This window comes from Leuciscus leuciscus, assembly GCF_965113295.1.
Source record: "Leuciscus leuciscus genome assembly, chromosome: 2".
In the NCBI taxonomy this organism is placed as follows: domain Eukaryota; kingdom Metazoa; phylum Chordata; class Actinopteri; order Cypriniformes; family Leuciscidae; genus Leuciscus; species Leuciscus leuciscus.
In genome coordinates, this window is record NC_138726.1 from 55,242,277 (window position 1) to 55,256,341 (window position 14,065).

Genomic DNA, 14,065 nt, shown 5'->3' on the forward strand with positions numbered 1-14,065 from the left:
AAATATGATTGGAATCACTTCAAAAAAGGAAAACACAGTTCAGTGCAACATGTGCAGCACAAGTCTGTTATATAGGCTACATAAAATTATAATGAGAACATTATTATAATTGTGTGCTTGGGACATGGTTTTTAATGGTGAGACTTTTGTTTTTGTAATCAGTCTCTCAAAAAATCATATAAAAAAATTGGATTTGGATTTATCGGCCAATATATCGGTTATCAGCTTTCAAATATAAAAAATTATCGGTTATCGGTATAGGCCAAAATTTTCATATCGGTGCATCCCTAGTGTTAACACTATAACCCTCAGTCTCATAAGTAAGGCGGCGTCTGTAGGAGTGTATGTAGGAGTGTATGAAGGAATGTATGGAGGAGTGTATGAGTGTATGTAGGTGCAGTGTGTAGGTTTACCTGGAGACGCGTCCCCGTCGAGAAGGTTGTCGTCTTCTGTTGTGTGGAAGTCCATGATGACGCCGGCTCCATCGAGAAGCTCTTCGTCACTGCTAGCGCTCGTGATGCTGTTGTAGCTGTTCCTGCCGTAGCCTCTGGTGAACAACTGCTCAGACTCCATTTAGCAACACAACACCCTGAGAACACACACACACACACACAACTGCTCAGACTCCATTTAGCAACACAACACCCTGAGAACACACACACACACACACAACTGCTCAGACTCCATTTAGCAACACAACACCCTGAGAACACACACACACACACACAACAGCTCAGACTCCATTTAGCAACACAACACCCTGAGAACACACACACACACACACAACTGCTCAGACTCCATTTAGCAACACAACACCCTGAGAACACACACACACACACACAACAGCTCAGACTCCATTTAGCAACACAACACCCTGAGAACACACACACGTGGGTCAATGACGTGACGCCTACATTTTCTGTCCGACTGCATTTTTTCAGGCAAAAACGGGTTTAAATGCATAAAAAGATACTGTATATTTGTAGTACCTCTCCCATGTATGTACTCACTTAAAAGGGATAGTTCACTTTGAAATTAAATGTTGGTATGTTTTAGCTTACCTCAAGGGCATCCAAGATGTAGGTGTCTTTTTTTCCGCAGTAGTTTCAATTTTGATATTTTTAAGTCAAACCGTTCTTGTCTGTCAGTCATATGATGCAGGTCTATGGTCACTATCTCAAAGAGCATGCACAGAGTCCAAATTAAACAATTCCCCATCGTCCAAATTAAACAATTCCCCATCGTAAGTACACATTGATGGCCTAAGACACGAAACAAGCGGTTTGTGTGAGAAAACGAACAGTATTTATATCGTTTTTACCTCTTGTACACAACCACGTCCAAGTGATCTGAGGGCGCGGGCGCATCCTGGTGTGTGACGTGTACGCAGACTGGTGCATAGATATATACACTAGATGTCGCCTTGTCTACGGCAGTTCATTGGAACGAATGTCTTTAAGGCGACATCTAGTGTATATATCTATGCACCAGTCTGCGTACACGTCACACACCAGGATGCGCCAGCGCCCTCAGATCAATTAGACATGGTTGTGTACAAGAGGTAAAAACGATATAAATACTGTTCGTTTTCTCACACAAACCGCTCGTTTCGTGTCTTAGGCCATCAATGTGTACTTACGATGGGGAATTGTTTAATTTGGACGATGGGGAATTGTTTAATTTGTACTCTGTGCATGCTGTTTGAGACAGTGACCATAGACCTGCATTATATGACTGACAGACAAGAACGGTTTGACTTAAAAATATCAAAATTGAAACTACTACGGAAAAAAAGACACCTACATCTTGGATGCCCTTGAGGTAAGCTAAAACATACCAACATTTAATTTCAAAGTGAACTATCCCTTTAATTCATCAAAAACCTTAACTTTTTTTTTTTTTTTTACTTTTTTTAAAGTGTCAAAACATCATGTGGTGCGACCGTCCAGCCATAACTTCTCTTTTGAAAACGTCTTTGAAATTACTCTGAATTTATTCAGATTTATTTTCTGCACTATTTGGCATGATTTCCTAAATGTTTTCTAATCCTTTAAAAAAATTCAAAGCATTTGTATTTATATTTTCATCATAATATACAAACAAACTCCGATGATGTCCATTTTATGAAATATCATGTGGTGCGACCATCAAGGAACTACCATTTTGGGACTTTTATGTAGAAAACTATTCAAACACAGGAAGTTACATCATATACCAATTTACCAAGGACCCATGGAAGCAGCAAGCAGGTTTGTAATTCTCTCAAATTGGGGAAAAAATAAACCTCTGTAATGGTTGGTATGTAGTTGCCACATTTGGATGTCATGTGGTATGACCTCAAAAAAAATTTAATATTAAAGTTATTTCTACAAATATATATTTTTATTATAAATTTCATAGTGACCTTTTTTGGGAAGCTAGCTTGTTTTGTTTAGGTGGCCAATTCTGTGCCTGTAAAGTTTGACTGAATTAGAAAATATCATGTGGTGCAACCAAATATCATGTGGTCCAACCACTGCAGACTGTTTTCCATGATAGATATATGTCCTAGATTTTTTAAGTTTTATGCTTTTATGTGAAATTGACCGTTTGTATATAAAAAAGTACTTTACTTTAGTATCATTTGGAATAGATTTTTATGCAATTTGGGAAATTTTTTATATATTTCAGACAGTTTATGTTTACTCTTTGTACAATATGAGAAAAATGCAACAACAAAAAATTAGAGCATGTAATTTCAGTTTAGTAATAATGCATTTATTAGTAGTGTATTTATTATTGCCTATTTATTTATTTAAAACTATTTTAATCTATTTTACCAGATGCCACTGCCAAGCAAAAACATTCTGACCCTGCAGCAAGAGCGGAGTACCTTGGTAGGAGAAGAGTGAAATATTATTACAGGTTAAAATATCTGTTTTCTATGTGAATATATAGTAAACTGTCATTTATTCCTGTGATCAAAGCTGAATTTTCAGCATCATTAATCCAGTCTTCAGTGTCACATGATCCTTCAGAAATCATTCTAATATGTAACCCTGGACCACAAAACCACTCAATGGGTCAATGTCACATGGGTAAATTTTTTTAAATTGAGATTTATACATCATATTAAAGCTGAATAAATAAGCTTTCCATTGATGTATGATTTGTTAAGATTACATACAGATTTGTTAAGATACAACTGAAAATCTGGAATCTGAGGGTGCTACAAAATCGAAACATTGAGAAAATTGCCTTTAAAGTTGTCCATTTATGTTTGCGATATTGCTATATTCACTCACAAAAATAAATGTTTTATAAATTTACGGTAGGACATTTACAAAATATCAAACATGATCTTTACTTAATATCCTAATGATTTTTGGAATAAAAGAAAAATCGATAATTTTGACCCATACATTGTATTGTTGGCTATTGCCACAAATACCCTGTGCGACTTGTGACTGGTGACGTGATCCAGGGTCACTAATGATTTGCTGCTCAAGAAACATTTCTGATTATTATCAATGTTCATATTTTTGTGGAAACTGTGATACATTTTATATGTCAGGATTATATGATGAATAGAAAGTTCAAAAGAACAGCATTTATTTGAAATAGAATCTTTCGTAACATTTATTAACTGAATGTGTCCTTGATTAATAAAAGTATTAAAAAACTATTGACCCCAAATGTTACCTGTATACAATACTTTTATGAAATAATTTATATCTATAACATTATTATTTGTTAGAAAGAAATTCTAAGTCAAGTTAAATTAAATGGTGCACTTGTGTTTGTGATGTGATTTTTATAAAAAAAAGATGTTTATAAAATGTTTATGTTCAGGAAAATTCTGTGAAATTTGTATAAAATCTGGTTTAAATCTATTTTTTTGTATAAAATGTATTGTTCATTGATCTCTTTAAATAGATTTTTAACTATATAAGGTCTTCGTGTCATTTGGAGCGACCACTTATCATGTGGTACGACCAATAAAAGCAATCACTGTATTCAATTTAAAATAAAATATCTTATTTCTGTGGCTGCAATATGAATCACTGATACAGTACGCTTTAGTAAATTTTAAAAACATTTCTATCAGTTTTATGTGATTCACAGGAAAAATAAGTCTGTTAACTAGATTTAAGAAGGCAACTCAGAAATTATAGAACACAAAATTAGATCATTATTTACAAAAACTCAAAAGAAATGCAAATACTTGGTTTCTAAACACTTTAATTACTAAGAACTTGTAAAAAAAATGTTTAAGCATGTTAAGGAAATTAATTAATTTTACGATAAATCACGGTCGCACCACATGACATTTTTTAAGGCTACGGACAATTCATCTAGATGAAAAAACACTAAAATCACTTAAATATTTTTTTTTTAAATGAATTTAGGTGTACACAACATCCTTAATGTTTGAACAATTGCAACAGGTATTATTTTTTTTTGTATTTTAAAATGGGCCTGTTGAAAATCCTTATACGTCATTGACCCACTTACACAACTGCTCAGACTCCATTTAGCAACACAACACCCTGAGAAGACACACACACACACACAGAGCAGACAGTCAGGTGACGTGATTCAGCAGACTGAGCTCCTCAACCAACACACTGATGACACTTCCCTCACCACAAACACACTTCAAGCACTTTACAAATCAGGCGTGGAGGACAGTTGAAAATAAAATGCAGGAATAAGTTATCAATTTATCAGGCAAACATACAAATGGAAATAACGCCATTTTAAATCGACGAATTAATAGACGTAACGTTACATTAGTAAGCAATAAGGTAAGGTTAGCCTACTCAAGGCTGTGCTAAATCATGACTTATTCACAATACAGCACACGCCTCGAGTACCTTATTGCTTTTATAAAACGGTTACCACACAATACAAATATTAAAGCCGAAAAATATGTTTCTATGCAACTTTCATAAAAAGTAAAATCACTAAAAGCCTTCCTTCCGCTGGAAAAAATAGTCCCTGACCGTAAACAGCAACAGACGTTACATACAGTATTTCACCATTAGATGGCGGCAAAGACTGTCTTATGAGCGAGTCAGTCAGTGAAGACTTTTACATTGAAAGGACTACACGGAAAAGCAAGATGCAACTGACAGATGACTAGGGCACGGGAAACCCCATAACGGTTAAAAGGACAAGATTTCGCAGCGGACATTCAAACTGATTTTTTTTTATAATGAATATAGGACTGAGCTTAAGGAAAATGCTCTATCTACAGTAAATGCAGGTACACTCGCTTACTCGATCTCTCACAATACTCTACTCTCGCTTCAATGAACAATATCAATGAGATCAAACATATGTCTTGTGTAGTGATACATAGAACCGTTTGGTGATGCGGTCGTAGACGCGTTCGTGAATATCTATTGACCAATCAGAATAAAGAATTGGAACTAACCGTTTTATAAAACCGTTTAATGCATGTTTTAAAATGTAGTTAAATTAACTAGTATAACAATTAATTAATACATCTTTCAAAATGGTTCAAATCTACATTTAAATGATTCATGTATTGTATTATTTTATTTAACAACATTTTAAAACATGAAATTCGTTTTTTTGTCTTTTATTTTGTCCATTTAAACATATAATACATATATGTTTTTAACATATTTAACATTTAAATACATATTAAACATTTGTATTTATACACAGGATTTATTAATGTTTTTTTATTTTTTATTTAACTACATTTTAAAACATGATTTCCTTTAATCTGTCCATCTTAAACATAAAACGTCATGTTGTAAACTTTCAAAATATTTCAACATGATATATTTCCATTTTTATGTTTGAATAATTATAAAATGTATAACTTTTTCCTTCATTTTGTTTTTTAAAGATCATTCCTAGACCTCCATTAATTATTATTATTATTATTATTATTATTATTATTATTATCATTATTATTAATAAATAATAAATAAATATTACTATTAGTGTAGGTTTGAGGAAAAATAATAATAAACAGATTTATTAAATAAATGAATGCCATGCTGGTTACATTATTATTAGTCGATGTAATAAATAAATAAACAAATAAATAAATGCCAGTTTCATTATTATTATTATTATTATTATTAATAATAATAAATAAATAGATATTATGAATAAATGAATGCCATGCAGGTTTTATTATTAGGCTTTAGTTCATTGTTATAAATAAATAAATAAACAAATAAACAAATAAATAAATAAATGCCGGTTTCATTATTATTATTAATAATAATAATAAATAGGTATTACGAATAATTTTATGCCATTAGGTTTCGTTATTATTATTATTAATAATAAATAGATATTATGAATAAATGAATGACATGCAGCTTTCATTATTATTAGTCGTTGTTATAAATAAATAAACAAATAAATAAACAAATGCCAGTTTCATTATTATTATTATTATTATTAATAAATACATATTATGAATAAATGAAAGCCATGTTGGTTTCATTATTATAATAAATAAATGCAGGCTTTACTATTATTAATAATAAACAAACAAGCAATGTTTCAGTGTTGCCTCCTATTTGGACAGAGTGCAGTATATTCACACCGAGAGAGTGAGTGAAAACAACACGGTAAATGACAGCAGCAAGTGTTCAGACGCTGTGTGTGTGTGTGTGTGTGTGTGTGTGTGTGTGTGTGTGTGTGTGTGTGTGTGTGTGTGTGTCATTCAGAGTACAAGTACACTAGACTTTACTGTATTAAACCCTGTGAGTCAGGAGCAATGCTCACTGTTTAACACTGCACTCATTCACTGACAATACAAAGTCAGCCTCTGAAAATAACACTCAAAATGATATTTGATATTAGATGTAGTGGTACACTATAATAAGTTGTCAAATAAGGGACAAAAATAGACAGAGGAAGCTCGTGACTTACAGTTATTCCAGAGAAACTCTCATAACGCCACAGCCGTCCGCTTCATTATGAGACTCAAGTTTCTCAGGCTCCTTCTCGACTACCAAACGCACTCAGTGTTTCTGTGTTTCCTCGTTCACGCTAGTTTGTTGTTGTTCAACCCCCTCTCTCTCTCTCTCTCTCTCTCTCTGTTCTCTCTCTCTCTCTCTCTCTCTCTCTCTCTCTCTCTCTCTCTCTGTTCTCTCTCTCTCTCTCCCTCCCTCCCTCCCTCCCTCCCTCTCTCTCTCTCTCTCTCTCTCTCTCTCTCTCTCCTCTCTCTCTCTCTCCTCTCTCTCTCTTCTCTCTCTCTCTCTCTCTCTCTCTCTCTCTCTCTCTCTCTCTCTCTCCTCTCTCTCTCTCTCTCTCTCTCTCTCTCTCTCTCTACTGCAATTACATGAGCAACGAACAAAATAATGATTATGTTATACATAAAAAAACATTTTAAAAACCATACATAAGTAAATAAATACAATCCATTTTTATAAACTGACTCCTCGGTTTTGAGAGAAAAATTCTGTGTTTGTTTGTTCCCTAGATTTAGATTCAGATTCAGATTCAACTTTATTGTCATTGTGCAGAGTACAAGTACAGAGCCAATGAAACACAGTTAGCATCTGACCAGAAGTGCAAACAGTAAATATATATAAATTAATAAATCTAAACATAACATATAAAAGGAGAGCAAAATAAAAGACACAGATGCAGAGTCCAGCTCAATGCAGTCTAAAAAACTACACCAAGTGCAATATATTACAAAATGCAGTACAAGGTGCAAATGAGAAGTATGACACAGAAAGTGCGTAATGTAAATGGCCAGTGACGACATCAGTGCAAAATGGCACCGTGAGGAAGAAAGGAAAGTGCAAAAGAGGCATAATAAGAGACCTTTGTAAGAGTGCAGTATGTTAATGTAGAATGCAAACAAATTTCTTTTTTTTTTAAGAAGGTCCAGGTTGGATGTAGTGTTCATCATTTTAATCTAGAGTTCAGTATGTTGATCGCGGAGGGGAAGAAACTTCCTGAGTCTGCTGGTGCGACAGCAAACATTATTTTTATAAATGGGGCCCTGGCGCGATGCAAGTGTTTTTACTAGTTTCAGCCCGACGCAGTTATCATCTTCACGTCCTTCGCCACGTTGTTTAAATAGCAAATGCATTTGCGCCCTCTGTTGGTGCTGGTCTGAGAACGAGGTGTGTTCTGGCGCATTGTTGGCCCGTTGCTATTTTGAGACAACAGAAATAGACTGAGCCATTGACCAACAAAACCTAGAGTCTAAAGTCAATGGAACAGTTTTTTTTTGTTATTTAAAGAGCGCGTTAGTAATGTGCGCCTATAGGCGGGTCCACAGCACACATACACTCTGCTTATTACACACACACTCTGCTTATTACACACACACTCTGCTTATTACACACACACTCTGCTTATTACACACACACTCTGCTTATTACACACACACTCTGCTTATTACACACTGGGACGTACAGCAGCAGCACACAAACATGCCAAATATTAAAAATAGAAGGATTACAATGTAAACGATTATTATTGTGTACATAAAGATATGGTGGAATCCGGCTTGTCCTGTAGATGGTTTGCTTGCACACTTTTACCTCTCGCACGAGCGGATCCGTTTGCGCTCTGGAGACGGCTTCGGTCTTTCCACTATCAAATTCCGTCATGTAAATAGCGAATCCGCCATGGCGCGAGCGCAACTGGCATTTAAAGGGAATGCGAGATGAGACTCTGATTGGTTTAACGCACGTAAATCCCAAAACACACCCATTACTCTGTAAGAGAATAGGGACAACACTTTTAGACCATGCACCGGGAGCACCGACCATTTTTCCTGTCTTTAAACTAGCAAAAGTGTATTCGGACTCGCCCTAACTGAACTTGTGCCCTGTGCTTTAGACCATGCACTTAGATCCTTAAAATAGGGCCCATGGTGTTGCTGATCAAATCAAAAGTTTTCCCTTCAATCCCATTTTTCAGCAGTTTTACAGGAAGAGTCCTTCATGCCAGATTGAATTCGTCGTTGGTGTTTTTGATCATTTCGTTTAATATTCCATCAATGCCTCGTTGGGTTTTAATGTAGTCTATCTGATGGGAAATCCAGGGGATTCTGGATTTCTAATTTGGTTTTTGTTTCATTTCAAGCAAGACTAGTTTCAGGTGTTTTGTACAGATTTCCAGAGCGTGTTCTTCCCTGTTATTCCTAGAGAGAGTTCCAAATGTTCCAGAAGGTCCTGGTATTCACCGACTCCTTCATTGCTGTAAGAGCTTCTTGATATTGATGACAGAGTTCTTGATTGTCAGGATCTCAGTGTTTTTGATTTGAAAGATTTCGTACTGTTGTTCTAATACTTTTACACTCACTGTCACTCTGTCTTTCTCTCTGTCTGTCTTTCTCTCTCTCTCTCTCTCTCTCTCTCTGTCTTTTTTATCTCTTCTCTCTATTTTCTCTCTCTCTCTCTCTCTCTCTCTCTCTCTGTCTTTTTTATCTCTCTTCTCTCTATTTTCTCTCTCTCTCTCTGTCTCTAAGATGAATCACGAGTCCACGAGTTACAGTCACAAGCCTCTGCTGGACTGAAATCATTAATAATAACGATGGAAATAATTAACCAGCTTTACAACAAAAGCAGAGTCCGGGCGCATCGAGGCATGTTTTGAAACTCTACTTTTAATCCAAAGTGACATGAAGACAGTGCGATGCGAAAATGATTATTTTTACTTTTAAGTCATTTAAAAAATATATATATAATTAATTAATTAATTAAAAGTATAACTTATTACTTTATTATTAATAAATGCCATTATTTTCGTGCAAGAACAATTAGTATTAAATATTGTTTGTGTATTCATTGTGTGTATATAGGCCTATTAACAACAAAACTTACTTAACAACATATTATATATATATATATATATATATATATATATATATATATATACATACATACTGTATATGTTGTTAAGTTATAATATTTGTAAATAATAATTAGTTAATAAATAAATATTTGATTCATACAGGATAATAATAATAGTACAATTTTTAAATAAATAATAATAATAATAAGTATTATTAATGTTGCTAAATAATAATAATATTAATAATAAAAAAATACATTTGTCATATTATTGTTGTTGTAAAATACCATTATTTGTTTGTAATAATTATTATTAAAAATTGTTTGTCTAGTTTTTATATATATATATATATATATGTATGTATGTATGTATATATAATTTGTTAATAAAAATAAAGATTTAATTAATACAAGTTTAAATAATAATAAACATTTTAATAATAATAATAATAATAATAATGTTGCTAAATAATATAAATATAAATATTTGTTTTGTTAAATAATAATTTGTTAAAAACTAATTAACAGTAAATATAAAGGTTTGAATAATAATAAACATTATAATTGTAATAAATAAATAAATGGTGTTATATAAATATATTGTTTACTTCATGCTTTTCATTCCCTTTAATGTGTGCTTGTGCTTAGTTACTGAATGAATGAATTTTGCAGACAAATCATGAGATTGGGGAATGGAGTTGCTCTTTGGCCGCCGGACAGGAGAACAAGAGCTGCTCTGTGAAGGAGAAATTCTATTTATTTACTTCATTTGAGTGTTTTTTTATGAGATCCAAGAGCCTTTTCTCTGGGTTTGGGAGGGAATCACAGAGCCAATAACAACTCATTCAACAAGAGGAGGGACAAATATTAAGTGCACTGGTGCATTATTATGAAAAAGTCAAAAGTAGGGATCCACAATATATCGGGCACCATATCGGTATCAGCTGATACATGTAAATGTTTTAATGTTATCGTTATCGGCCCGATAAGAAAAGTTGTCCGATGTATTAAAGCCGATAAATAATGTATTATTTCCTCCAGCTGAGACGCTCCAGATGTGCTCTGATCAACTTTATGGTTTTGAATTACTTGAAATATGATTGAAATCAATTCAAAAAAGGAAAATACAGTTCAGTGCAACATGTGCAGTCATATAGGCTACATAAAATTATCATGAGAACATTATTATTGTGTGCTGGAGACATGGATTGAATGGTGAGACTTTTGTTTTGTTTTTTCAGGTTTTTTCAAATTTGGATTTAGATTTATTGGTCAATATATCGGTTATCGGCTTTCTTCTTTATATAATAGTTTTCATATCGGTGCATCCCTAGAAAAAATCATGTGCTGATTGCTGAATATCATAAATTATTGTAATTACTCGAATTGCTTGTTATTATTTAATAAAAATAACAGTTTTTTGTTTTTTTATAATATGAATTAAAAAAGAATATAAAACTAACTTAACTATGCCAAAATACTCTTGAATCATGGCCAAATTCCAGACCTCATCATAATGCATCACACAATTTAGTAAAATATCAAAACTGAATCAAATATCTAAAAAAAACTTTTTTTTTTTATTCGCATTGTGTTAAAACATTTATATTATAAATATAATACATATATATTTTTTTATATTATATATTAAGGTAATTATAAAATTTTCTACTAATTATTACTGTTGATGTATTATTTATTTAAACAATTATTGACTTATTTAATTTTCTTTTTATTTATCTATTAACTTTATCTATTATCTTATTTATTGTATTGCAACCAAATTTGTGTTTATTTTTAAATACAATATTTAGATTGCTGTTGTTTTTAAAAAAATAAAATATATTTTTTTAAAAACCAGGCAGGTTTCGTTTCAGAAAGGCAGTGTGTCGGCCAGCCCTGATGGGTCCTGATTTAGACCCTGGCACACGGGTGATTGACACATCAGCAAAAATCTCCATCTCACAGCAAGCCGTTAGGTCACCATAGCAACGACGAAGTGATGTCAGTGTGTAAACAGAGAGTGAATGAAGCGCGGCGTCAGATGAACCTGAGAGGAGCGTGAACTGAAACATCACAAACCACACGTCGAACAAGCCGGGTTACACCTTCCCAAAACTGCTGACTTACTGAAACTAAGATCAATCTATACTAAGCGGTTGTTAGTGAGTAGTTACTCAGTGTTTCAGGTGCAGTCTGGCTCCACTGTTCCCGGATCTGTTCACAAGCTCCCTGCGGATTAAATGATTACGTCCTGAATAAAACGTAACTGTTTCATAAAACAAACACTCTTACACAACTTTCATCATCTCTCTCTCTCTCTCTCTCTCTCTCTGTTGTCATGGAAGGATCGCCTAGGTGACTGTTGCTTAGAGATGAATCAGCGTTTTCAGATTCGCATGACCAGCACTTACTCAACATGCCAGTAAAGATGACAGATGTACAGCAGACAAACATCCTGTATGGATATTATATCTTCTACAATGATCAAAAAATGCAATATAAACACTGATGTTGAGTTTGTCTCTGCTTTGACTGCAAACATGTGCCAGCGTCTGCTGAGATCACAGTCAACACGACTGAGAAATGGGTTATCGGCAGATTCGGCACATGGAAAGTGACTCGCATACACTCTTAAAAACAACAGTTCTTGATTTTCATCAATGGTTCCATGCAGAATCGTTCCATTCCACAAAAAGTTCTTTAGAGATTTAGAATGTTCTAATTAGAACCTTTCACTGAAAGGAAACAAACATGTTTCGTCTATCGCTGCAAAACCAAAGCCTTTATTTTTAAGAGGGAAACTGATCAGTGAACGGCCCTCTTCAGAAGTTCCTCTCAGCGCCGGAAGACGTTTGATCACGAAAGAGGAATACGCTGGGATTTACTGCTGACATCAGACATCTTGTTTTTAGAAGGAAGCGGACAGATCATCACACCGGAGAAGCTTGGCATTATACATTAAATGTGCACAGCCTTTCTGTTCAATACTTTTGGCCTCTTTATGCCAATGAATAAAGACAAAAATGTCAATGTGGCACGTCACCACTGGCAAAAGGAGATTTCAAATATGATTTTACATGCAACTTAAAAAAAAAACATAATAATCTATCTCAAAATATATTAAAATTACGCTAAATATTAATTAAATAATAAAATATACACCAAAAATAAAAATAACTAATGGCAATGAAAAGCAAACGGGTTTCTAATAAGGATTATTATTTTGAAATTCTTCAAAAATAAGAACAAAATTTTAAGTAAACTCATTTCAACTTTATATCTCGCATTTCTGACATTATTTCACGCAATTCTGACTATATAACTCACAATACCAAGTTTATATCTCTCAATTCTGACATTATTTCACACAATTCTGACTATATAACTCACAATTTCAACTTTATATCTCGCAATTCTGACATTATTTCACACAATTCTGACTATATAACTCACTATTTCAAGTTTATATCTCTCAATTCTGACTTTATAACTCACAATTTATTCACAATTGTCACTGGTATCTAAAATGTTGGTGTCACAACTGCGTCTTTTCCAAGTTTATGTCTCAATTCTGACTTTATATCACCAAATTCCAAGTTTATATGTCAATTCTGACTATATAACTCACAATTTTTATTTTATTTTCACTGGTATCAAAAATTTTGGTTTCATAACTGCGTCTTTTCCAAGTTTATGTCTCAATTCTGACTTTATATCACCAAATTCCAAGTTTATATGTCAATTCTGACTTTATAACTCAAACTCACCATTTTTTTTTTTACATTTTCACTGATATCTAATCAGTATCTGGTGTCATAACTGCGTCTTTTCCAAGTTTATGTCTCAATTCTGACTTTATATCACCAAATTCCAAGTTTATATGTCAATTCTGACTTTATAACTCACAATTACAAGTTTATATCACGCAGTTCTGTCTTTATAACTTGCAAATGTGAGTTTATATCAAAAAGTCAGAATTGTGAGATAAAAAGTCACAATTACCTTTTTTATCTCTTATTTCTGTGGCGGAGAGCAGCTTCCATAGAAAGTCATACAGTTTTTGGAAAGACATGCAGATACAGTGAACTTTTCCTCTAACAAACTCATGAATGCATGTGATGTTGGCAGAGTACAAAGCCAAAACACTGGGTTTCTGTGCACAAAGCCAAAAGCTTAATTCTGTGTTTTTGAGAGACATTCTCATGACTGAAGGCAACAGGGCCTCAACATCATCAGTGACACGCATGTTAATGATCAGAGTCTCAGCA

General features: G+C 33.5%; 1 protein-coding gene across 4 annotated transcripts in view; it reads right to left on the bottom strand.

The window, feature by feature from the left end:
- clcn3 (chloride channel 3) overlaps positions 1–14,065 on the bottom strand; it is a 61,836-nt gene that overhangs the window by 47,174 nt on the left and 597 nt on the right. For 3 of the 4 annotated variants that reach the window (XM_082162344.1, XM_082162341.1, XM_082162345.1), the window contains exon 2: positions 414–589. In XM_082162344.1, the coding sequence (XP_082018470.1) occupies positions 414–573 (160 nt within the window). In that variant the 5' untranslated portion in view covers positions 574–589. Of the gene's footprint in view, positions 1–413; positions 590–6,906; positions 7,044–14,065 lie in introns of those variants that run through there. The other variant, XM_082162342.1, reaches the window with a different exon arrangement.